The sequence below is a fragment of the Colossoma macropomum genome, unplaced genomic scaffold (genome assembly GCF_904425465.1).
Source record: "Colossoma macropomum unplaced genomic scaffold, Colossoma_macropomum, whole genome shotgun sequence".
Lineage (NCBI taxonomy): Eukaryota > Metazoa > Chordata > Actinopteri > Characiformes > Serrasalmidae > Colossoma > Colossoma macropomum.
In genome coordinates, this window is record NW_023494793.1 from 28,543,321 (window position 1) to 28,570,215 (window position 26,895).

Genomic DNA, 26,895 nt, shown 5'->3' on the forward strand with positions numbered 1-26,895 from the left:
ATATGCCAGACCCCACTTTTTTTATCCCCTTGTTGTGACCAGGGACAGGTCGTGGTCTCACCAGGCCCCCGGGAACAAACGTCTTTGGGGACTCGTGTATAAACAAATGAATGTGCATTATTTTCTGTACACGTTTTGTGTGTTAGAGGGATTTTAATTATTTTAAATATGACAGTGAGGTATGGGCAGCAGGACCTTTGTTTCAGTTATGTAGTCATTACATATTCAAGGGCAATTTGTTGGTCTAATTTTTGCATGATCCGAAACCCCCCCAGAACCCCCAGCAGTCAGAGTCCCCTGGGTGCTGGGCCCACTAGCCCAACAGTAATCCACCCCTTGAAGCACTCATTAACGCACAAACCTTTCAGGTGCTTAAACTACCTTTGGTATGTGCTTTTAACAATAATTTGGAAAAGAAAGCTGTCAAACTATCATTCAGGCAAAACCTTTTAATACCAAAGAAGACACTTGTATATGAAGCTGAGTGATGCAAAATATACCAAGACTATTAACAAATTTTATGCTCCCAAAGAAACCTTTGCAGGAGTTTTATTCTTACTTCTTTTATTCTTCACAATTCAAAAATTTAAATTTAGAAAGTGTCCCAAAACTTTTGACAGGCGGTGTATGCAGGGTGTGCATGTGTGTTTGTGTAAATGCTGGCAACAGCTGTTGACCTGATAAGCTAATTAGGTCTAAGCAGACTTGACAATGCTAGCAAACTGATGTTCCTCTGCCTACTACTGTACTTTGTATCCAACAGCTTTTGCATTCTATCTTTTAGTGCAGCCAAATTCACCAAACGTCAGCTTATTTCAGCTCAGATTTCAGGTTGTTGACATGCATAACCCACTTGAATCCTTTCCTTTTCTGTGCCTGTAATTTTGTGCCCCTTAACCTAGTCTCTTAAGCCCTTTGATATATTTATCTTGTTAGCCATCTTTGCTAACTGTGTTGCCCTCGGTGTATCGAAGCCGTTTCCTGAAGACGATTCCAATGCCACCAATCACAATCTGGTAATGATGCTCCTTTACTCTCCATATTTGTTACAAACTAAAAATGGCCTATCCAAGACCTCTCCTTCATCCCTCTGACACAGCTCGTGACCTCTCACCAGTTCAGCTGAGATATCACTGCAAATCTTCGTAAAGTGTTGTAGCACACTGATCAAAAATGTTTAAAACCATTTATCTCTGCATTAGTTGTGTGTTTACCAGCACAAACATTACATAAAATTTTAATTATTTACCAACAATTTACCGTTTATTACCAAAAAAAAACATGGTAAAATATAGTGATACTCTGGTGAATTTTTATTCTGATTCATTTCTACTTCATTAGCCATTTTTTAATCCAACGCTCACGCTATGTGGGCTAAATGAACACATGAAACACACTAGCACATTTCAATATAAATTTGCACAGTTGCAATATAAATAACATTTGCTCTTTAACGGGCCAAAACAGGCATTTAAAATTCTTAAATGAAACATGCTACAGAAAATGTAAGAACTGGCTATTTAGCACAAATCATGCATAAATATGCTACAACATTTTGGCACTCAAATACAGCATAAGTGCACTAACATGGCTGTTATCATAAAACTGCAACAGAACTAAGGCAAAATAAAATCCGTAAATTACTGACCACGTGTTTGGAGCATTCTCGCTGAACTCTGTAGTACATAGTTGTATGCAAAATTTTGGGCACCCCTGGCCAAAATACATATTTTGTTGATTATTGAAGTAAAAATAAGTAAACACAACCAAAAACGCCACAAAAATGTTTCTCAACATCACATTTTCTGCACATGTTAATGTACACAATGAATGCACACATGTTAATGAATTAGACTGAATGTTTGTGATGTGCTCTGGTTTATGTACTAATGTTTGAAACCTTGTTAGTCTAAGGTGAAGGTTGTGTAGTGCACTAATGACATTAGAGAGAGAAAGTGCTCCAAACAGGATCAGGACGTTCACCATCTGTCCCGACACAGGCCACTCTTAGGAGCAAAAACTGTGTAAATCCTCAGCTCATGTGTTGAGTGTATTATTATCCATGTATTTTCAGAGTAAGAAAAGAAAGCGATTCTTGTCTTGTTTTTTTTTTAGCCTCTAACAGAGTCTGTCCTATATTACAAATTAAGGAAAAGCTGGGTCAGTTTCAGAATGTTTGCTCACTTTGTTATATTTTTAAATTTGCTATTGTATTGAATTCAACACCACTACATTGAGTCAAAGTCATCAGTAAACTGATCTCAGAAAAATGGAATAAGTATGTTTATTTAAAGGTGACACTGTTTCCATTTGGGATAAGCATTTCAGCACAGATCATTCTAGTCCATATTGGAGGATCATCTTATTGGATTTCAGTTCTGAAATTGATACAGCCAAGGGTGTGTCTCAGAGAGACACTCAGAGAATAAGGTTTTTATTGTAAAACATGTTTTAGTGCACTGGAACTTTCACTCCCTGAAAAAAATAGTGAGCATGGACTGTTCACTATGCTACCCAGTCTCACATCCACGTCCTGATTTCACTTCCCTGAGTGAAAATATACGTATGTATGTGTTTGTGTGATACCCTCGATTCCACAAAAATGACTGATTGGGTGCATTTTCACGTCCCAGGACCCTCGGGCAGAGATAGCAAGTTAGCATGTTCTTGTCATTGTCATGCATATCATTACAGTTAACTGTAAAACTTGTCACTGACTTTAAATCAGTTGTCTGCTAGTTTTGTTGCGTTTATTTACAAACATATTCACAAAAAGTCAGCACATACATACATATATATCTACCTTTGACTTTTGAGGTTCCTTCCAGAGTTGTTGATTGACAGCCCTGACATATGATTCATCTAGTAACATTGTGAAAATTGTGACCAGAAACCAAGGGAAGTAAAATCAGGATGGGGATGTATGATTAAGACTCTGTCATTGGTTATATTAGCGATATATTGGAGTTGCTTGCTGACTCATTCTATACTCATTCATTCTAATTTATGCTAGTTTAATATGTCTAAACCATCGTTTAACCACTACATCTGTATGGTAATGTTTTGGCTAATGGAAGCCTCTGTGTTTTTTTTTGCACACTGGAAAACTGAAAAACATTATTATTTTTTCTAAGGAAATGGCTTGGGCTGATCCGTTACATGTGATGAGACGTAGGCATTGTAATTCTGTAATATTGGACACTTATTGCTGATAATGACCAAACGACAGTCTATCAATGTCCTTAGCATGATGAGCATTAGCATTATAATGAGAGTATGAATTACTGAGAGCACCTTCAGCCTTTAGCACTAGCGTCTTAGTGACTGGGCCAACAGGGCAACAAGCTAATGAGCTCAGTATGCTGAAGCAGGTGAGAGGGAGGGTGTGAGTGAGTGTCAGATAAAGAGAACTACTATCAGCGTTGCTCTGACCTACAACCTACATCTAATTCACCTACAGTAAAATATGCGGTGTGTGTCACTGGCATTAGCAGTTTGTACTTTTGCCCCAGAAATAATAGCCTAACGATCATGCTCTATGATATTAAAACTGTTGTCTTAAAATATATTATCAATTTAATACATCTGAACCATCCATTAACCATTACGTCTGTATGGTAATGTTTTGGCTAAATTACTCAGTTCTCTCCTTCAAAATGAACCAAGGCAAGTTCAGTATCCATAGTTTGTGTTTTTAGTTTTGTGCAGTCAATCATTTAGATGATAAAGACTAAGAAAAAAAAAAATCACATAAGCAAGTCTATTTGACAATAATGAGGGGAATTCCACCTACACTTTTAAAAAAGATGGTTCTTCAAGGGTTCTTCTATATAGAACCATGAGCGCACAAAGAAGCCTTTGCTTGATTAAAGGGCTCTTTGCCTCATGAAAGTGTTCTTCAGATTGATCGGAAAATGTGCCATAGATTGTTCTAAAAGAACCTTTTTAAATAGGGTTCTATATAGCACCAAAAAAGGTTCTTCTGTTACAAACTTGACATTGTAGCAATAGAAAAACCCCTATTTGGTGCCATATAGTTTTTCAAAAATGTTATACACAGAAACATCTACAGCACATCCTCCATCAATCTAAAGAACTCTTTCACAATGCAAAGAACCCATTAATCATGCAAAGGGTTCTTTGAGTGTTTATTGTTCTATTTAGAACCATTTTCTTTACTAAAGAACCCCGGAAGAACCATCTCAAGAGGGTAGAATTGTTCAGAATGGTGGTGAAGCATGTCACACGCATGTTTCTACTTTTTTTTCTTTTAGTTTAGTCCATTCTGATTCACTTTCACCTCCTCTATATCCTGTACGTCTCTCCTTAGGAACAAGTGGAATACATCTTTCTGGTGATTTTCACTATTGAGACCTTCACAAAGATCCTGGCCTATGGTCTGGTCATGCACCCTAGTGCCTACATCCGCAGCGGCTGGAACTTACTGGATTTCGTCATCGTCATTGTCGGGTTTGTGTGATACCCTCGATTCCACAAAAGTGACTGATGTGCTGCATTTGAGCGGCACTAAAACACTGGAAAAAATTACATTAGCCAATCTCCTCACGTAAAACTGCAGTCTGAATAGTATGTTAAAGGTGGCTCAAAGAGCAAAAAAAAAAAAGTTGCAGCAGACAGAATGCCCCAGCAGAACAGTAATGCCAAATTTAAAGAACACCCAGTGTCACTATTGCGGCGCACCACAGTAGATACCGTCTTAAGCCTGCTAAACGTGAGTGACTGAGTGAAGGATTAAATGAATGAGTGAATAAGTGTGTGACTGAATGAGCGAGTGAATGAGTGAGTGACTAAACGAGTGAGTGAGTGGGTGACTGAGAGAGTAAGTCAGTAAGTGAGTTACTCAGCGAATGAGTCAGTTACTCAGCACAATAACTCACTCACTCACCCACTTAGTCACTTTGTCACTCACTAATTCACTCGGTCACAAGCCAGGTCAATGAGGTACTCCACATCTGAAAAAGGCCATGGAAATCTGTGACCTTGATTTTTTTATTGAATGCTTGCAAAAATTAAATATAATTTAAGAAGGATAGGAGGAAAAATTAAACAATTGGGCCCAATCCCATTTCACCCCTTGCCCCTACCACTTAGCCCTTAGCCCTCTGTTTTGCGCGTTCACGTCTAGGGTATGTGTGTCCCAATTTTAGTTGAGATAGAGGGGTAGGGCGAAGTGTTAGGGCTACATGGCCCTCCAAAAGGAGTGTTATGAAAAAAAAAAAGATGCACGAGCGACCAAAGAAACCCACAAATGTGAGAATTTTCTCCGTTAAAAAATACGATAACTATTGTATTATCTTAGTTTAATGTCGTTTCAATGTATTATGGTCGTTTTCTTCATAACAAACACACAAAAAAAATCGCTAATAGCATGCTAATTTCTCCGCAGCTAGCTAACTTTCCCGTTCCACCTTAAATAGTCCGGCAGTATTGACGCCAGAAGCGCCAGAATGTAACTGCTGCACCATTTAAGATGGAACGGGAAAATTCGAATAAGAAGCTGGTGAATAGCTGACTTCAGCTTCGTATCACCAAATAATTGGAGTGGGGGATAATAAATGATTGTCTTATTCCCCCTCTTTGAAGGCATTGGATGCCCTAAATGTAACTAAAGCTGGAGGAGCTGAACTTCTCCCCTCTCTGCTATCACCGAAGACGCGCTGGGTCGCCTGCCGAGCAGCGCTAATAGGTTGTTAATGAAGCGATGTGTTTTTTAATTTGACGGTTGTCCCATTTCGTAGGGCAAGTTTTTAACCACTACCCAGTAGTGTTAGGGTGACACTCGAAAACAAGGGGTCGGGGTAAAAAGAAGGAATGGGATTGGGCCTTGGTGAAAGTGAAAGTACATATAAAAAACCATGGCATAATGTTACCATGTAGTTTATGCAGTTACTAGATGCTGGTTGTTGCTTACAGCCTGTCTATATTTGGTCTAAATATTAGACAAATTAATCTTTTTTTTTAATACATTCAGTTTTCCGTGTTAGAAGCACTGACAAAATCCATGATATACTCAGAAAAGCATATTGCTCAGTGGTAATATATCATCATGTTGCCCAAGCCTGCAGTGTGTGAAGGGTTTGTGCTGGGTGTATGTTTGTGTGTGCAGGCTGTTTAGTGTGGTAGCAGAGATGGGGGAACACAAACCTGGTGATGCTCATCATGCAGCAGGTAAACCCGGAGGTCTGGACGTAAAAGCCCTCCGAGCCTTCAGAGTATTGCGGCCACTCCGCCTCGTCTCTGGTGTGCCCAGTAAGTGCGTGTGTTGGTGTGTGTGTGTGTGTGTGTGTGTGTGTGTGTGTGTGTGTTGTGTGTATCAGCATGACAACTGAAGCATGAAAGGGGCATCCGGAAACCATGGAGGTGCCCCAAGATAGGGCAGGATCCCAGATTTAACATTTGAAGATAATCCTATGATTGATATGAAAACAATTATTTATCAGTGGTGCTTTTTCATTATCTTGTAGTGATTTTATTAAAAAGTATTACCACTAATCATAATTGTATTAATAATGAATGATCGGTTAGTCATAATTGTAATAATAGTAACAGTAAAAGCAACAATAAGAATAAAATTACTACAATTATTTTTATTATTATTATTATTATTATTATTATATGAATAAAATATTGGAATTGTCCCACTCAAAGACTTCATGATGCAGGCCTCGCTGTTGAATGTGTCATGGCACTTTTGAGGGTTTATTATTGTAACCGTATGTGTATCTATGCGCATGTAGGTCTGCAGATTGTGTTGAACTCTATTATGAAGGCTATGGTTCCTCTGCTGCACATCGGCCTGTTGGTCATGTTTGTCATCATCATTTACGCCATCATCGGCCTGGAGCTGTTCATCGGCAGGATGCACAAAACCTGCTTCTATGTCGGGACAGGTAACACACACACACACACACAAAATAATATGAATATCAACACTCTTTATTACAAAAAAAAGAAAAAAGATGGAAATGATAGATCGTTTCCATGAAACAAGACTGCAAACTAACTTTTCATTAGATTTTGAAAGAGGCTACATAAATATTAAACACAGCAGGAGGCAAATGAACGATTGTGGATTCCAAATTGTGCACATACTAAAAGTGATTTTGCTGTAGCATTGATCGATTATTATTAATTATTAGTATTGGGGACCCAAAAAGTGGTACAGAACATCCCTATAGGATGTGTAATTAATTGTGGCTCAGGGTTAACCAGACTGATTGGAGCGTATGGGATATATATATATATATATATATATACTTTGAAGGCAAAAGTGTACTTTTTTTCTGTAACTACTAGAGTAGCAGGACTTAAGCACTTTTTTCCATATTATGTTCTATTGCTTTTCAAAAACACTCATACAATGAACTCAGAACAACTACAGTTGGTGGTCAGCAGTCCCAAAAAAGGGAGATAAATAAATAGATAACAAAAATTAAGCTATTCAAAACATTTGTTACTGAAAGTCTTTAAAAATGTCTAGAAAGTGGGCTTAAGCACCTTTTTGGAGAACATGTTGTTTTCTCTCATGTGTCCTGCAGAGCTGTATGTTGATGATGACCCCACGCCGTGTGCATTTGCGGGTAACGGTCGTTTCTGTGTGGGAAACAATACTGAGTGCAGAGGAGGCTGGGAGGGTCCTAACGGCGGCATCACCAACTTCGACAACATCTTCTTCGCCATGCTCACTGTCTTCCAGTGCATCACTATGGAGGGGTGGACTGACGTTTTGTATTGGGTATAGAACCTCTGTTTACTCTCTCTCCCCTCTCTCGGTCAGTGCAGCACTGTGGCAGATCCTTGGTCAGTACTTGTATCAAGTTAAAGCACTGCATTACTGTACTATGAATGCCACTTGTTTTCATTTAAAGGGATAGTTTGGGAAAATGACATTTACACAATTTTAAGCTTTACCCAAATGTAGCCAGTAAGTTTTGGTCACTTGGTTCAAAACACAGACAGTTAAATAAAATAGAGTTGGTAATATGGTTTCTGACACTTTATAGCATAGCAGCCTGAATTGGTGCCATACTTTTGCTCAGTTACATTAGGGGTAAGGGGACATTTGTGGGGTTTTTTTTGCCAAATTATCACTTTAAGCATATTAAAAAGGATAATAAGTGAAAAAACAGATCTCCATATTACATCATTTGTATTTAATCTGCTGTTCGCTCTCTTTCTTTCTCTGTCTTTCTCCCTCCAGATGAACGATGCAATTGGTTTTGAGCTGCCCTGGATTTACTTTGTGTCTCTGGTCATCTTTGGCTCCTTTTTTGTCCTGAACCTTGTATTGGGTGTGTTGAGCGGGTGAGAAGCTTTCATATACTTGTCTGTTTTGCAGAAGGCCAGCATGATATCTCCATCTGACCGTTTTGCAAAACTATGATACACATGCCTCTCAGCCAATCACAGTTTCTCTAAACGTTCCCTCCTTTATCAGGCAAAGGAAAAACTCCACGTTTCAGATGTACTTATCTGTGTGCTTCTGAATTTTCCTTTGCGCTACTTTTATTATAACAAGCACTGCAGATCCTACCAGATTGTCTGAGATAAATGTTTGAAGGATGTAGCAACATTAAGGGAGGCTTGACTCAGAAAGAAAGAGTTTTGCAATCAATTGAACAGTCAGATTTGACTGAATTGATGAGTGTGCTTTGGATGATATTCTTGCATTTGTGTGTTCAGTGAGTTCTCTAAGGAAAGAGAGAAGGCTGTTTGTCGTGGAGAGCTGCAGAAGGCTCAGGAGAAGCAGCAGATGGAAGAGGACATGGTGGGCTACATGGACTGGCTCATTGAGGCTGAGGACATGGACGAAGATGGCAATAAACGTGAGCCACCACACACATACATGCACAAAACAAGATATAGTTTGGATAAAATACAGCACTAAGCACAAACTGGAGCTACAAGGTTAATGTAAGTAACAAGTAATAGAAGCTCACTTGTTACCTACATTACCTACATTGTGTGAACTACAAGCATAAATCACTGCACGCCCACCTGAAACTGTGTTAAATTCTTATGGTCTCACTTCACTTCAACTACAAATTCATTTAAAGGTGCTGTGGTGGCGAAGAAAAAGATGATGAAGAAATACGGCTGGTATAAACACAATGAAGATGGAGGTATTATGAAAGCTCTTCATTTTCAACTTTATTAATACAGAAAATTATTCTGGTTCTTCAGATCTACTAACATTTTGTGCTGTGTTATATACATATATTATGACAGAGTTTGTATATATATATATAGTGGAAAAAAATCTCAAGATCTCATTATTTTGATATGTTGACAATATTTTCTTAAATTAATGACATATTATTTTAAAATTATTCTTCTTTCTCAAAGAGCATTATTAATTTATTATTGTCATTGTTCATTCATCATCATTTAGCTTTTGTTTGTCCTTTGGATAAACCAGATCGTTCAATGTAGATGTTGGATACAATCTTTTCACAGAATCGGATTCAGACTCAGAGTTTGAGGCTTTCCTGGATGATGACAATGGCTGCTGCGCTTCTATACAGTAACATACAATCATTTGTTATTTTACATTATTTTATAATTATAGTATATAATATAGTACTAATTAAAAGTTTCAAATCAATGTTCAAAAGCATAAAATGTGTTTTCAATAATATAAAACCAATTTAGATGCAGAAACATGAATAAAATGATTCTAATATGCTGGTCCTGTACAACTTGATGAACAGAGCTATAGATGATTCTAAATTACTCAGATAAGCTGTACATCAAGATATGCATTAAATAACTTCCTGTTTTCCCAAGTATTTGAAGTATTGTGAAACATATATTCTAAATATAGTTATCCTTTACAATCTGACAGATTTAAATAATAAGAATATGACGAGTGATTTCAAACTTGCTGTCAAAATAAAACCTTGCGTCTCCAAAATCTCTGATATCCTTTTAAAGAGAAGGATAAAAATTCTCAACTTATAATGTAATTTAATTGAATTAATATAACGTAATTTTGGACCGTTTCTGTTTGTCCATTTAATTTTTACACAATGTGAATGACAGCTGCTCTTTTCAGATTATGTAAAAAACAAAAATAGAGATGGAGGATTTACACATTGACAGTGACGATATGTAGGTTATTTGTTGTTGTTGTTGTTGTTTTTTTGCTGCAGCTATGCTATAATAATAGACCTGAAAGCTGATTGAGTCTTATTCTTTTATTTTAGGGCAAAGCTGATGGCTATAAGTTTCTGGTAAGTCAAACGTGTATACTCACACTTCAGTTTCGTCACAGTTTTTGTTGTATGACATCATCGTTTCCCACCTTCTGTTTTCACTGACTGCTCTTCTCTCTTGTTGTTCAGTGAGCAGCTGTACCATTTGAACCTGGTCATAAGGAAGAACTGTCGGGTGGCGGTGAAGTCCAGCAACTTCTACTGGCTGGTGCTGCTGCTGGTGTTTCTCAACACAGCCGCGAGTGCTTCAGAGCATTACGGCCAGCCACAGTGGCTCACTGATATACAGGGTATGTGAAGATTCATTAACACACAGTTTACATTTACACACACACACACACACACACACACACACACACGCACACACACAGACCAAACAATAAATGTGGAGCTTCTGTTTGGAGTTCCATGGTAATGCTATGTATAAAAATAGACAAAAATACTTTATCCATTTTAAAGATTTACTCTGTTTTCCTCAGAACGTGCCAATAAGATCCTGCTGGCATTGTTCACCATGGAGATGCTGATGAAGTTGTACAGCTTCGGCTTCCAGATCTACTTCACAGCCCTGTTTAATCGTTTTGACTGCTTCGTGGTCTGTGGTGGGATACTAGAGACAGTGCTGGTGGAGCTGGATGTGATCCCACCCATTGGCATCTCTGTGCTGCGCTGCGTCCGCCTGCTCCGAATCTTCAAAGTCACCCGGTGAGTCAGTGATCTATTCCTTAGCATAATATGATCATAATCAGTTTATTGTTCTTTGGCTGGGTTTCTTGCCCATATTTTATAGTCATACAATAAAAAACAGCTAATTTACATTTGATTTGATTTAAAGTGCTAATTCAATGAGAAATTCAGTTTGAGCAGCTTTTTGCTTTGTTGCCATCAGGCCATCAGCCAAGTCAGTGTCAAGTTTGCTTCTTTAGTTTTGACACAGTCTGACATTGTATTATCCATACTGACAAATTTCACATTTCCAGATGGCTGCTAATGCTGTTTTAGGTATGCAGTTTTTAGGGTAGGTATGGGAGTTCTGGGCCGATGCTGATATGCAATATTTTTTATATCCATTTTTTGGATTTTCCCCAATTTTTTCCCCAAATTTAGTCATATCCAGTTCCACCCACTAGTTAGGACTCCCTCAATCACACAATACCACCAGTGCTAGGAGGGCATAAGCTAGCACAGGCTTCTTCTGAGACCTGTGCAGCACCACCGCATCTTTTCAAACTGCCGCTTACGCACCATCACTGGACAGCCGAATGCACTCAGAGGAAAGCACCGACCGCCAGATCTGTTACATCAGCCAACAGACGCCTGCACTGACTAGCATCGCGCTCTTTCTCTCTCTCTGTCTCTCTCTGTCTCATAGTCACTGGGCCGCTCTCTCAGATCTGGTCACTTCTCTGCTGAACTCGATGAAGGCCATCTGCTCTTTGCTGCTGCTGCTCTTCCTCTTCCTCATCATCTTCGCTCTGCTTGGCATGCAGCTGTTCGGAGGCAAGTTCAACTTCGACGAGACTCAGATGAAGAGAAGCACCTTCGACACCTTTCCCTCCGCCCTGCTCACTTGCTTCCAGGTAACCGTCACCGTTGCCAGGCTATCGCAAATGTCACTAGAAGTTGTCTCTGTTACCTCTGTTGTGCTGTTTTAGCCAGGTCCAATCACCACAACTTCTCTGCAATGTGTTGTGCATAAACAGGAATGCCATATAAATGTAATAGCCATGGACATAATTATGATTATGAATTTTATAGCCCTGGGGTCGAGTTGTTATTGTCTTTTCTGTACATTCAATTTGCAGTTCATAATTATTTCAATTTAAATTATACAGTCACAACATTAATTACAGAGGTAGTTACATTGTGAATTGCATTTATGTTTGATTTACATCCTGTGTCAACAGGGTTGATGTCAACACTGAATGTAAACAATGCAAATGATTGTACGCTCAACAACAACTTTTTTTTTTTTCTGTTCCAATATAAACATAAATTGAACGTATCAGTTAAAATTTTACAGTCTGAACAGTTGTACTGTTAAAGTTATGAGTGTGAATTTCTTGCTGTAGATTCTGACTGGAGAGGACTGGAACTCAGTGATGTATGATGGAATCATGGCGTACGGTGGGCCTGTTTTTCCCAACATGATCGTCTGCATCTACTTTGTAATTCTCTTCGTATGTGGTAACTGTATCCTTTCGAGAGATGTCGGAGTGGATAAATGGTCAGCTCATGAGTCTAGTACAGTAGGTTAAATTTAGCCTAATTCAAAGCTTCTAAGCTTCTAATTCTAAGCTTCAAATTCAGTGCAGCTAAAGGAAGATGCAGCAAAATGCTTCAGAATATAGGTTATATCTGAGCAGGTGGGCAGCGAGAATTGCCACTAGAAACCAAGATTGCTAGCATTAGTTTGTAACCCATTAACTGACATGATTGTCATACTTAATACAGTAGCTATCTTCGGTTTTCACTTTAACACTAAATGGCTGTTTGTTTTATAATAGGAAATGTTTAAGACGAGGCAATAAAGAAGATGAAAAATAATTTAGGAAAAGTAGGTAGCTTTTCTCATTTAAATATAGTAGCCAGGTTTAAAATCTGTGGTTTACATTTTTCTTTTTTACATTTATATTTTTAATTGTCATATTTTTATACAGGGTTCAACTGGAGTGGAAATTAGTACTAGTCATTGTGGAAGTATTAATGCAACTTAATACTGAATTAGACAAAACTGATAACTGATTTTTGAGTTGTGCCCTTTACTTGCACTGTTGCCAGACATCCTGCTGAATGTCTTTTTGGCTATCGCAGTGGACAACTTGGCCGGAAGTGGCAGCAAAAAGAAAAAACAGTAAACGCCTTCCCACATATTAATCTTTAATAAAATCTGAATAATGCATAGTCTGTGACAAAACTACTATACTTTTTGCACCACATAAAGAAGTACTTCCAATTGACATAGACATTCTTAGTTTTCTTCATGATTTTGAACAGTTTTTACACAACTTTATTCAGCATCATAATGTTAACTAATATTTTATTTTAATTATTTAATAATTACTTGTTAATTATAAATAGGATTAGCAGTTGAGTGACATAAAGACAGTTTCAGAATTAAATTGATCTGTTTTAAAGGGAGGTGAAGCCAGAAGAGGAGGAGTGGGAGGACGATGAAGACAGAGAGGAAGATGAGGCTGGAGTAAGACCTTCTATTGTTGTGTTTCTTTTGTCGTATCTGCTATCAGCTGCCGATGGTCTCATTTTATGTTTTCTGTTCCTTTTTCTCCTCTTTGCTTTTCCGCTCTCCCTCTTTTTCCTTCTCTCCAGAATGAGGCGGATGACTGGGAGGAGAATGAAGAGTTGAGAGCGATTGAGGGTCTAGAGGGTAAATTCAGCCAGGATGAAAGTTAACTGCAGATGTAGATGTAAATGACGGTTGACGTTTGGTGGTTCAGTAATGGAACAGCATAAAGTTGATGTTTCCTGTTTACTAAAAGAGATGCTACAGTCTTAGTGCTGCCCCCAGGACTAAAACAGTCTGAAATGTAATTATCACTGATGAACATCTGAAGCTGACAGTTCATCAAAGTTTCAGTGGCAAACATTAAATCATTTGGCTGATTTACACTCTTATTTTTGCTTTTCACTCTTAAGGTAGCGTTCCAATGAAAGTGGAAAGTTTTCAACCTAAAGAGAAAATCGTCCCCATTCCTGATGGCAGCTCCTTTTTCATCCTTGGGAAGAAAAACTGGTAAGTGATCAAATCTTAATATATTTTATACAGCAGCTGATAGTAATTGCAATAATTGCAACAGCTATCACAAATTAGTTTGTTATCGCTGACCTTGAATTTGACCATTCCCTTGATTTCATGTGTGTCCAGCCTCCGAGTGGCCTGTCACAACCTCATTTACCATCCTTACTTCACCAACTTCATCCTCATCTTCATCATCCTCAGTAGTTTCTCTCTGGCTGCAGAAGACCCCATCAAAACCCATTCTGTCCGCAATGTCGTAAGTCAGCAAAAGCTTGTACAGGACAAGGATCATGTTTTGAAGAAAAGAGAAATTTTTACTGGCCCCCTTAGACAAGATTTTGATCGCCTTATAGCTGAGCTCCTCCAGGATGTTCCACCATTTCAAAATCTCTGCATACTTCAATCAGTGAGATGTAAACAGTCATTCAGAGTGCTTAAATGTTAAATGGTACATTGTATAAAAACCTTATTGATGTAATTTGAAACATATTTTCTTTACAGTGGTGGTGATAGGAACCAGAAGTCATGATATCCGAAATCCAAATATAGCCATTTTATTTGCTATCTAAAACCACCAATGAACCTGCAGTGTCTTCTGAATTGTTATATGTAATGTTGAATATACTAAAATTGTGGTAAATCTGGATAAAAATGTTTTCTCTGTGGACTTCTTTGCTTTACAACACCCTGCATGTACCTCCTTGCCATGAATGAATTTAAATGAATTAATTCGCTGTGCTGTCTTACTTGCTGCTGTAATTACTTCTTCCTTCTGTCATTCCACCTTCACCTAGATGCTGGGCTATGCTGATTATGTTTTCACCACTGTCTTCACCATTGAGATCATACTGAAGGTAAACCTGACTGAACGCTCAGTGTCGTTAGATTTGTGTGAGCAAGTGCACATAATATTTTGAAATGGGTAAATTTATTTTATTTTTTATTTATTTATTTTTTTGTTTATTCACTCTCGTCAAACTCTGATGAAACTCTCCGTGGTCTTGAAATTATTAGACACAATATTGATGTATGAACTGTTTTTTGTGTTTGTCTGTGTGATTGTAGATGACGGTATATGGCGCTTTCCTTCATCCTGGCTCTTTCTGCAGAAATGCCTTCAATCTATTAGATCTACTGGTCGTCAGCGTGTCCCTGATATCTTTCTTTCTGCAGTAAGTGCTATACGTTTATCCATTCACCATCAGTATATCCAACTATCAATGCGTTCAGCATGAGTATATCCAACTATCCATCCATTTAGCATCATTATATCCAACTATCCATCCATTCAGCATCAGTATATCCAACTATCAATGCGTTCAGCATGAGTATATCCAACTATCCATCCATTTAGCATCATTATATCCAACTATCCATCCATTCAGCATCAGTATATCCAACTATCCATCCATTTAGCATCAGTATATCCAACTATCCATCCATTCAGCATCAGTATATCCAACTATCCATCCATTTAGCATCAGTATATCCACCTATCCATCCATTCAGCATCAGTATATCCAACTGTCCATCCATTTAGCATCAGTATATCCAACTATCCATCCATTCAGCATCAGTATATCCAACTATCCATCCATTTAGCATCAGTATATCCACCTATCCATCCATTCAGCATCAGTATATCCAACTGTCCATCCATTTAGCATCAGTATATCCAACTATCCATCCATTCAGCATCAGTATATCCAACTGTCCATCCATTTAGCATCAGTATATCCAACTATCCATCCATTCAGCATCAGTATATCCAACTATCCATCCATTTAGCATCAGTATATCCACCTATCCATCCATTCAGCATCAGTATATCCAACTGTCCATCCATTTAGCATCAGTATATCCAACTATCCATCCATTCAGCATCAGTATATCCAACTATCCATCCATTCAGCATCCGTATATCCAACTATCCATCCATTTAGCATCAGTATATCCAACTATACATCCATTTAGCATCAGTATATCCAACTATACATCCATTCAGCATCAGTATATCCAACTATCCATCCATTTAGCATCGGTATATCCAACTATCCATCCATTTAGCATCAGTATATCCAACTATCCATCCATTTAGCATCGGTATATCCAACTATACATCCATTCAGCATTAGTATATCCAACTATCCATCCATTTAGCATCAGTATATCCAACTATACATCCATTTAGCATCAGTATATCCAACTATCCATCAATTCTGTACCTATCCATCAATTCTGCATCCCTCCATCTAAATGTCCAGCTACCCCTCTATCCATCCATCCATCCATCTATGCATCTGTTTACCTATTTATTCATCCCTTCGCTCATTCATCCTCCCATCTATTAATCCATTCATCAAACCATCCATCCATCCATCAATTTACCTATCCATTCATCCATCCACTCGTTCATCCTCCCATCTATTAATCCATTGATCCATCCATCAAACCATCCATCCATCCATCAATTTACCTATCCATTCATCCATCCACTCGTTCATCCTTCCATCTATTAATCCATCAATCCATTTACCTATCCATCCTTCCATCGGTCCATCTATCTGTCTTTCCTTCCTCCCCGTATTCTTTGCTCTGATGACTGTTTGCTACTTTTCTCTAGTTCGAGTGCTATCTCCGTGGTGAAGATTTTGAGAGTGCTGCGAGTGCTCAGGCCACTCCGAGCCATCAACCGCGCCAAAGGACTGAAGGTAGAGTTGCAACTTACTGAAATGATTATATCTGACTATATCTAATGTATTTACAAAGTGATGGAAGTACCCCACCCATAAGTGTTGTGCAGGCTGAATGCCTGATTGGTGGACTATGAGCTTTAAGTTTAGGATTTAGGCATCACACACTTGCCTCGAACCATATCGAGTCGTTAAGTAATCACAAATAGACTTGCTTTTGTGGTTTCTGACACTGTATTCATACTGTTATCTATAAAATTGGACAACAACTCATTGCACAGCTAAGAACATTGTAGCAGCCATCTTGAAACCTGATTTTTGATTTCTGTACTTCTGTACATTCTTGTTGTTAGTAAAATTAGCCTCATAGCTCCAGTGCAATACTAAAGAAATAAACTTCAGACGCCAAACATGTCTTGGTTGATCAACTATATTTGGATTGTTAGGGAAATTCTGTAAATTTGATTTGTTACCAAACTATTACTTTACATGTATCTAACATTTGATGTCTTCAAGCTCAGTGTTTCTCAGTTTGAGTTCTGATTTCATGTTTCTTTTCCCAGAGCGTGATCCAGTGTGTGTTTGTGGCTATCCGCACCATCGGCAACATCCTCATTGTCACCACTCTCCTTCAGTTCATGTTCGCCTGTATCGGCGTGCAGCTCTTCAAGGTAATCTTAATATTTCACTTCAGTACATGTTCACAAAGCCTGCAGAACACTGCAGCAGGTCTAATGTGGCTGCTGTTTGCTATTGCAGGGTCGTTTCTATCGGTGCACAGACGAGGCCAAACACACACCAGAAGAGTGCAAGTATGTTAGTTCATACTGGTCATTTAAATCTACAAAACAAATCTTTGTAGAAAAAGTGTAAGAAATATAAAAAATAATATAAAAACATAAAAAACATAACAACTAAAATCCGTTATAGACTAAATGAAAATAAATGAAAATGAAACCTTTAGTTCTATTTGTCTTATATATTTCAATGTAATACCTTAACATGCTGCTTACTAATAACTGTCTATATGTTGTGCAGGGGCACGTTTGTGGTGTATAAGGATGGGGATATGAATCACCCCATGGTAAAGGAGAGGTTTTGGGTGAACAGTGACTTTAACTTTGATAACGTGCTGATGGGGATGCTAGCTCTCTTCACCGTCTCGACATTTGAAGGCTGGCCTCAGTGAGTTCATAGAACGTTCATTATTACCATATGCACTATTATTGTAGGCACATCGATCTGAAGGGTACAACTTAACTGCATCAGTTGCGGATCATTCAAAAAAGTATGAGATTGCAGATTGTTTTCCAATGAAAACAGTATTATTTTTATTGTCTGTCTTATTCGTACCAAAATAATTTAAACATGATACAGTTAGAGATTTCATGCTGCACTGAATTGTTTACTAAAGAATAGTAATTGAATCAGATTTGCACCTCTTTCCTAATAAAATAAAACTTTTCTCTGAGATTTGTATTCTAACTATTTTGGTGCAAATGTTCTCACCTTCAGGCTTCTGTATAAAGCTATTGATGCCAATGCTGAGAACAGAGGCCCCATCTACAACTACCGTGTAGAGATCTCCATCTTCTTCATCATCTACATCATCATCATTGCCTTCTTCATGATGAACATCTTCGTGGGCTTCGTCATCATCACGTTCCGTGAACAGGGAGAGGCCGAGTTCAAAAACTGCGAGTTGAACAAAAATCAAGTCAGTATTAATCAGTTTAAGCTGAGACTTGATTTGATAAGTCACATAATGTTTATTTACCATAATTCTGAATTAACATTTAATTAATGAACAATTCATAAACTGTATAGGAATGTAGCATATATGCCCTGAGCTTTACTCTTCCTTTTTCTCTCTGTGTGTCTTGTTCAATCTACAGAGGCAGTGTGTGTATTATGCTTTGAAAGCTCAACCTATAAAGATCTACATACCCAAAAACCCGTCACAGCTAAAGTTCTGGAAGATCGTCAACTCCTCTCAGTTTGAGTACATTATGTTTGTTCTCATTCTGCTCAACACACTTACGCTGGCTGTACAGGTGTGTAACACACACACACACACACACGCACACGCACACATACTTGCTGCACGCTTTCAAAATCATGCACGTATTACAGTACCAGTCAAAACATTTGGATGACACGGGCTCCCAAGTGGCACAGCTGTCTAAGTGTTGGCTCTATCATGATCCCCAGTGATGCCACAGTCATCCGTGTCTGGCTGTTCAAGACAGCGTAACTGATCTCTGTCTTGTGGGTAGGATGATCCTAACTCTTCCACATCTCTCAGCGCAGTGCGAGCCAATGCAGGCATCTGTTAGCTGAAGTAACAGAATTGGCAGTTAGCAATCTCCTCTAAGCATCATGTTGAGCTAAGTTTGAAAAGATGCGGTGGTGTCGTACATGTCTCAGAAGGTGCACATGCTACTCTTCAGCCTCTCAGCTTAGTAGAGTCGTGTGACTGAGGGAGACCTAGTCAGCAGGAGGAACTAGCAAAGACTAAATAGGGAAGAAAAGCAGAAAAATTATTCCCCAAAAAAAGAATAAAAAAAAGTTTGCATGACATTTTGATGTAAAGGCTTAGGACGAATAGAAATAATGTAAAAGTTGATCATATAAAAGTGGATGTCTGTGCATGAGTTCATATTCACAGCACAAATGGTCCATTTAAAATTAATTTTGAAACAAACTTTCAGCATATCTTCTTCAAGTCTGTCAGAAAATCATTTTAGGTGATTCCTCATGAAGCTGCTTAAGAGAATACCAAAAAAAGAATCTACAAGTGAAAAGAGTTTTGATTTGCTCAATTATTGGTCTTTTTGTATTTACATATGTGTTATTTTTTAAGTTTTGATATGTATATTGTAAAAGGAGGTGAGTGTTCTCAGAGTAGGTGTGTTCAAACTTTTTGGTACAGTGCAGAGCTGTTAACAGATAATACACATAGGCTTTGAAGACATTTTTGCAATATTTTTTGGGGTTAGATGGGTTGGAACAGACAGAATGCACCAGCAATGCCACAGTGTCACCTATATAACATAATACATACTGAGCTGCAGTTAATTTCACTTAAAGAGGACTGATTATGCTTTTGTAATGAAGTGTGCAGTTGGGCAGTGTTTTTTAAGCACTAATGAAATCCACTACATGCTCAGAAAAGTATATTGTGACATATTGTGATGTAATTTATCAAGATACGATAAAATATTGTCATGTGTCTTAACCGTAGTATGAAGCTACAGATTTAATTATTTAGTCCGTTACTTTCTGAGCTCAGGAGATGAGTGTGAATGTTTAAATGTCTTTATCCAAACAGCACTATGAGCAGTCCAAGCTGTTTAACTTTGTCATGGACATCCTGAACATGATCTTCACCACACTCTTCACCATTGAGATGATCATCAAACTGCTCGCTCTGCGGCCATACGTAAGACACGCTTTGCTTCACAATGGCTTGAAATGCCTGTTTAATGGTATAACATATTCTTCATTGCTAGACGTGAACAGTACAGTACACAGGCAGTGATGTTTATGGCTTTTCTCTATTGTCTTTCACATTCTCTCTTCCTCTCTGTGTGCTGTAGCACTATTTTATAGATGCCTGGAATTCCTTTGATGCTTTGATAGTGGTGGGGAGTTTGGTGGATATCATGATTGCAGAGTTTAGTGTGAGTATTTCAGCCTGCTAGCAGTTGATACACAGCCTTGTCTACATTTGTTTGTTCATATGTTTTGCTATTTGTTTTTTATTTATAATAATTCAAGTTATTGAAGTCTCTTTAGGTCGAGGCATCTGTGCCACATTGATTCCCCTGCTACTGCATTCATCCTTCACATTTTTAACACATGGTTACAGTGTTCTGCAGTGTTCTGTTCAGTCCCCTTTCTCATCTCTTTTCCTTCTCTGCCATGTTTCTGGAACCTTGTGTCCCTCTTTCAGGGTGGAGGAGGTCATGGAGAGGTAAGTGTTTGCTCTATGACAATATAACTTGTCATGTTAAAACTTAACCATTATCTTGTGATAGCTATTTCATGTTCTTAAAGGGGAATTCATTTATATATTTCAGAATTCTGTAATTCTGTCTCTGAGGTGCTGATGATGTGAAATTGTTCATGTAGAGACAGTTACTTACTCTTTTTCCCAATGGTGGTGATTATTTACAGTCCAAAGTGACCTGTAAACCTAGACATCTTCTGGATTTTTACATGTAATGTGGGTAGTAGTGAAATAGTGGTCAATTTAAAATAACTGTTCTTTTGGGACTATTTTGCCGCCATGCCCTGCATATACTATGAAAGAAGTTTTAAAAAATATGTTTCAAGCCAATACCGTGTATTAAAACTATCAGAATGTCTCAGGGTATTCATACGTGGTTCATGTAATAACTCTCAGTGAGGGAGCGTTTAGAAGCATTAAACTCTTCAGACGTCTGGTTCCTATCACCACCACCGTGAACAATTCTGAATATAGAACAGAGCATTAAACATCAAACCACTCTGAATGGCTTTGTTTAAGTCTTGACTGTTTAATTATACTGATTTTTTTTTGATCAGTGGAGTTCAGCACCCTAATGATTTATCAAAATGCATATTTAAATGGTTAAGTCATTCAGAGTGGTTTGATGTGAAATACAGCATTAGAAAGAAGCTTGCAGTCTGAATTGTTAGCTGTGGTGATGATAAATAGGAATTAGACACCACTAGTATAAAGAATCCATAAGTTTCTGTACAATGTACCATTTCACATCTCAGTGACAGAATTATGTATACATTTTGAAAAAACAGTGGAACTTCACGTTTAGTCCTGTAAGATCTAAGACTAAAAGCGGCCACCAAGGCATATCTTCCTATTTCTGACTGTTCATTCACTATCATTCAGTTACATGTTCAGCACAAACTCAGCTTCCATTTATGGCGGTTATTTAATACAAATATTCAGGATAAAAGATGAAAATAGTGTGCAAAAGAGTAACACCCAGTGTCTGATTAGATGTTCTGCATAGCATAGTTGATTCTCTGAATAGCAGCCAAGCATTGGCAGCCAAAACAACAAAAAATTGTGCGTAGAAAAAAACATAATGGAAAGACAAGAAGAAGAACTTTGACTGAATATTTTTTCAGTTTGTGGATTCACATAAATGCTATATGTGTTTATCTCTTGTTTATGACCATGTCTCTTTCTTAGGGGAAGGGAGATGGAGAGAGTTCGAAGGTGTCCATCACGTTCTTCCGTCTCTTCCGAGTCATGCGATTGGTCAAGCTGCTCAGCAAGGGGGAGGGCATTCGCACTCTTCTCTGGACCTTTGTTAAATCCTTACAGGTCTGTTTTAAACTCCAAGTCTTCTACATATAACTTAAAACGATCTCGAAAAGTGTATCGGCAGTTTTTACAATTGTACATTTTGATGCCACTCATTTATTTTGAATTTTATTATTTGTGCATCTTCTCCCCCCCAGGCCTTACCTTACGTTGGCCTTCTCATTGCTATGATCTTTTTCATTTATGGTGTAATTGGGATGCAGGCATGTTCATTTTTTGTCATTTTCTCTTTTTTGGTTCTTTCCTCTTCTGCTTTCTTTCTTATCTCTTTAACACTTTTTACTCTCTGCTTCAATGACAGATATTTGGGAAGATTGCTATAGATGACAGCACAGAGCTCAATCGGAATAACAACTTTCAGACCTTCTTCATGGCAGTGCTGCTGCTCTTCAGGTGAGGATGAGCTGTTATCTTATTGCTATTACAATTAAAATCACATCAAACTCTCCTTATGCCATTTTCTACAGTTTTTGTTGTATGCTACTCATATATGTATGCTAAGGAACACCTCACCTTTCTTCAACCTCTGCTCAATCACTTCTTTAGCGTATGATTGATCATCATTTGCAATTATTTTGACATGATTCCCTCTACTTAGAAAAGAAAAGAAGACTCATTGACTGGAAATACATTGACTGGAAATACACTTATAAAATAGGGCAAGGGCAGTTCCATGAATAAATGTTTAAAATATGTGAACATACAAATTTGAAACTGAGTTGCACTCTGTGCTCAACACTATACACTAGTAGTTGGGGTTTTATCAGTTCATCCGGTTTACCAGTTGAAATTATTCTGCACATAATGCAACATAGCTACAGCGCAAAACACCTCTTGTGTAGAGAGTTTCAGTCTAAAGTAGGTTAGTCCAGTTTGCTATTGAAGAAGTAGATTATAATCTGTCAATGAGTTATACAGGGAAAAGAAAGTGGAAGGAAAAGCCAGTCTCTTGGGGTTAGTTGTTATCCTTTAGCCTTGTGTGGAGACTAGCTGTCTTTCCGTGTGCACCGCCTACGGCATGACTCGCTCATCCAGCTGCTTCAAAGGACACTGAGGTCTCCTGGTCCTTGCTACAAGCCAAGAGGCACCATAGCTTTTCAACTAATACCGATAACGTGAATGTCTGTAATATTAAGTGCTTGAAAATGGTTCTTATTAAAAGTGAAAGGGCCATTTCATAATTATATGTCTTTGTTAGGTTTACTTAAGTATCCAAAACGGTTTTATTTGAAAAATATACATAAGCAGACTATGCCATGATAAATACTGAAGCCATCAGAAAATCTTAATTATGCTATGATATAAATTTTCGCTGTGCTGCCCACTGCTGCTATATACTTTTCAAGTACTGAGAAACATGACAAACTTATTGTCACAACTGGCTTATTTTCCATGTGTCACAAATGAGTCAGATAGTCAAAATACCCTGAATTATTCCTTTAATAATGACTTTGTACTGCACTGACTGACACGTTGACTCTCCTTTTCTACTTTAGATGTGCAACAGGAGAGCAGTGGCAGGAGATTATGCTGGCAGCGTTGCCGGGACGACGGTGTGACCCCGAGTCGGACTTTGAGCCGGGAGAGGAGTACACCTGTGGAAGTAACCTTGCTTACCTGTACTTTATCAGCTTCTTCGCTCTCTGCGCCTTTCTGGTGAGTGAAAAAGAGAGAGAGTAAAATTTTTGGGGAACACTTTATGGAAGGCTATGCTCATAGGGACTTCATAACACAAGCATAAGCTTTGAACCATGTTTTTCTAAAGCAGTATTTAAATATTTATGGATATTCCGCTTATGCCAGTTATCGTAAGATGTCATAAGATGTTTTTGAAGTAGATGACATTATACTGACATAAAGGCTTTAAAAGGATTTTACTCTAAAGTCCAAGTCAGTTAAAAGTCTCAAATGGATTTTCATCTCTGACTTTGAACCAAATTGGGTAGAATGATCCATATATTATAACCAAGTACATGTATCTTCACATTTCACACTTCACACTTCACATTTCATCTTCACATTTCAGATCATTAATTTGTTTATTGCTGTCATCATGGACAACTTTGAGTATCTGACCAGAGACTGGACAGTGCTGGGCACTCACCATCTGGATGAGTTTAAGAGAGTGTGGTCAGACTATGATCCAGAAGCCACGTAAGAAACCTCTTCAACTGTCTATATATAAATTTATGAGAAAAAACAACCACTGTAATAAACAGTAACAAAGCTAAGTAATGTGGTATAACAGTTTACAGCAGCTTATGAGTTCATTTCTGTTATATACAAACATATAAAGACATAGTTATTTTAAAGGCATAGTGTTTATGTATATGTATTTGGTTGCAGAGGAAGAATTAAGCACCTGGATGTTGTGACCATGTTACGCAGAATTCAGCCACCGCTGGGCTTTGGCAAACTCTGTCCTCATCGAGTTGCCTGTAGGGTAAGTAGTACAGCCTATTGCTATAGTGTTGGCTATATAAAACAACACAATAAAAGTACAGTTCCAGGAAAAGTTAAGTTTACTTTTTACATATGAGGGAACCAGCGTGGCGACCAAAGCTGCAGTTGTTTGAGAGACCCAGCAAGCCGCTGACACACTCACTCTGTCAACTGTATTTAGCTCTCAGTGTCCTCCTCCTGCCTCAGAAATCCTATTACAATCTCTCTCTCTCTCTCTCTCTCTCTCTCTCTCTCTCTCTCTCACTCTCTCCCATCCCATAATTCCTGCAGAGGCTGGTTGCTATGAACGTGCCACTCCATCCCGATGGCACGGTGTCCTTCAATGCTACCTTGTTTGCTCTCGTGAGGAATTCGCTCAAGATTAAAACTGAAGGTCAGCATACACAGAGACATAGTCATTCACATTCACATTCACCCTAATAACATTTATTCATATGAGCACTACAGGGTAACCTTCAAAACATCTGCCTTTTCACTACTCATAAATATGGTGGTTAAAATATGTCCCGCTATAAATCAACAAGGACACGTGGCAAACCAGTGTCCTTGGTCTGGCCAACAAAATCAAACACATTAAAAATTAAAGCAAATAATTAATGCTAAATAACCTTGGTTTTGTGTGATTGATTCAACAGCTTAATTGAATTTGTGCTTGGTTTTAATGCTCGGTTTCCCTCAGGACCGATTGACCAGGAGAATGAAGAGCTGAGAGCCATTATTAAGAAGATTTGGAAGCGCACCAAGCCTAAGCTCTTAGATGAAGTTATACCGCCCCCTGCAGGTAAAAAAACTACACTATCCACTGTGCACCACATTCTGAAACGCTTAGAATCTGGATGTATATATTTTAGCAGTGCTACAAAGTAGTGTTACGTAGGTATATGTTGGGGTTTTTGCATATGCAAAAATGTGCATGTGCAAAACTATCTTTTGTCATCTCTCTCTCGTTTTTTTTCCTAGGAGATGAGGTGACAGCTGGAAAGTTCTATGCCAGTTTCCTCATCCAGGATTACTTCAAGAAGTACCGTAAAAGGAAAGAGAAAGAAAAGAAGAAGAAGGGAAAGGACAAGTCAGCCTCACTTCAGGTGCACAGTTATAAAAAATAAATCAGTTGATTCCCATAATGGATTTTTTAAACTTTTCTTTGAAAAATATTAAAGCAAGAGGTTCTTAAAGCTTTGCTGAGCAAGAATCTGAAGACGAAATCAAAATTGGTCAAACAGCGTCCAATTTCCTCACACAAAATGCACAAGGAGATAAAAAGGTACTACCTGATTTAGAACAAGTCACATTGCTATAAAATAAGGGTGAGTTGTGGATATATGTGAGGTGATTTTTGAGAAAACTGTTGCCAGAAGCTATTTTTGTTTTTTTTCCCTTCTTTTTCCAAAATTCTAGAGAAATGAAGCCTAAGGGTTACGAACAATTTTAAATAATGGTTGGATAGGCAGTGCCAAAGTGGTCTCCCACCACATGTCAGCTATTTATGTCAAACAGAAAAAAAAATCTGTGGCCAGTTTCCTTATTGCACTTTTTTTGGTCTTTGGGTGAGTTTTCACCAGAGTGATAGACTGAGGCTAATGCAACTGTGTATTGGATGTTATGTTATTATCGCCAGGATCTAGAGACTGAATTTCATGGTTCAAAAAAACATGAAATTACAAAGGTTTTCTTGCTCTTCCTCTCTATAACCCCACTCTGCTGCTGGCATAGGCTGGGCTGCGGACCCTGCAGGATCTGGCCCCAGAGATGCGGCTGGCCATGGCTATGGAGGAGGGGCAGGAGGAGGGGTTTGATGGAGAGATGACAGAGGAGGAGGAGTTCTTTAGGGTGGGTCACATTTTCCTCACCATATAACAATCAAAGGACTATTTTGGCATAACATATTCTTACATTAGACAAAGTATCAATAATTTGATATTCATAATTATGCTACACTACACTTACTTGACTTACACTTTACATAGAAAGTTTGAGAACAACTTGCTTTTTAATTTGAATTCATTACTGTTACTTTCTAAAAAAAAATGCGTAATCATTATCTAATATCTTGTTAATAATTATATAATAGTTACATAGAATAAATTATACTACTTGAATTGTAACTGTTTACTTATTGGCATACAAATAGTCATACTGAAGTGTAGAATCCTAATTAATAATGTAGTTTGTTAATAATGATTTAATTATTTAATACTCACAACTCATAAATTATATAATTTGAAATGTTAAGCATTTACTTAGTTGCCTAAAATCAATTAATAATAATGAAGATGATGAACTGTTTAAACGATTAAGTAATTATTTACCGTCTTGCTACTTTGTTATGTATAAACTTGATGCTTAGTCGTTATTATGCAGTTTATAAATATATAAATATATAGAATTTTTTAAAATATTATTAACCAT

At 37.9% G+C, this 26,895-nt stretch overlaps 1 protein-coding gene across 1 annotated transcript in view; it reads left to right on the plus strand.

Moving 5' to 3' along the window:
* The window catches only part of cacna1fa (calcium channel, voltage-dependent, L type, alpha 1F subunit a), a 29,822-nt gene extending 4,045 nt beyond the window's left edge, over positions 1-25,777 (plus strand). Inside the window, exons 3-40 of the mRNA XM_036579077.1 lie at positions 912-1,016; positions 4,331-4,470; positions 6,128-6,270; positions 6,759-6,911; positions 7,560-7,756; positions 8,222-8,325; positions 8,704-8,846; positions 9,078-9,143; positions 9,478-9,544; positions 10,227-10,253; positions 10,365-10,525; positions 10,715-10,940; positions 11,608-11,815; positions 12,308-12,428; positions 13,017-13,089; positions 13,374-13,437; positions 13,566-13,623; positions 13,893-13,989; positions 14,122-14,251; positions 14,790-14,849; positions 15,061-15,167; positions 16,619-16,706; positions 17,252-17,359; positions 17,448-17,500; positions 17,727-17,873; positions 18,204-18,405; positions 18,584-18,742; positions 20,020-20,130; positions 20,288-20,371; positions 21,895-22,023; positions 22,161-22,226; positions 22,325-22,416; positions 23,520-23,679; positions 24,050-24,177; positions 24,370-24,466; positions 24,757-24,865; positions 25,169-25,267; positions 25,447-25,777. Coding sequence (XP_036434970.1) covers positions 912-1,016; positions 4,331-4,470; positions 6,128-6,270; positions 6,759-6,911; positions 7,560-7,756; positions 8,222-8,325; positions 8,704-8,846; positions 9,078-9,143; positions 9,478-9,544; positions 10,227-10,253; positions 10,365-10,525; positions 10,715-10,940; positions 11,608-11,815; positions 12,308-12,428; positions 13,017-13,089; positions 13,374-13,437; positions 13,566-13,623; positions 13,893-13,989; positions 14,122-14,251; positions 14,790-14,849; positions 15,061-15,167; positions 16,619-16,706; positions 17,252-17,359; positions 17,448-17,500; positions 17,727-17,873; positions 18,204-18,405; positions 18,584-18,742; positions 20,020-20,130; positions 20,288-20,371; positions 21,895-22,023; positions 22,161-22,226; positions 22,325-22,416; positions 23,520-23,679; positions 24,050-24,177; positions 24,370-24,466; positions 24,757-24,865; positions 25,169-25,267; positions 25,447-25,592 — 4,428 coding nt within the window. The 3' untranslated portion in view covers positions 25,593-25,777. The remainder of the gene's footprint in view (positions 1-911; positions 1,017-4,330; positions 4,471-6,127; positions 6,271-6,758; positions 6,912-7,559; positions 7,757-8,221; positions 8,326-8,703; positions 8,847-9,077; positions 9,144-9,477; positions 9,545-10,226; positions 10,254-10,364; positions 10,526-10,714; positions 10,941-11,607; positions 11,816-12,307; positions 12,429-13,016; positions 13,090-13,373; positions 13,438-13,565; positions 13,624-13,892; positions 13,990-14,121; positions 14,252-14,789; positions 14,850-15,060; positions 15,168-16,618; positions 16,707-17,251; positions 17,360-17,447; positions 17,501-17,726; positions 17,874-18,203; positions 18,406-18,583; positions 18,743-20,019; positions 20,131-20,287; positions 20,372-21,894; positions 22,024-22,160; positions 22,227-22,324; positions 22,417-23,519; positions 23,680-24,049; positions 24,178-24,369; positions 24,467-24,756; positions 24,866-25,168; positions 25,268-25,446) is intronic.
* The last annotated feature ends 1,118 nt before the right edge of the window (positions 25,778-26,895 follow it).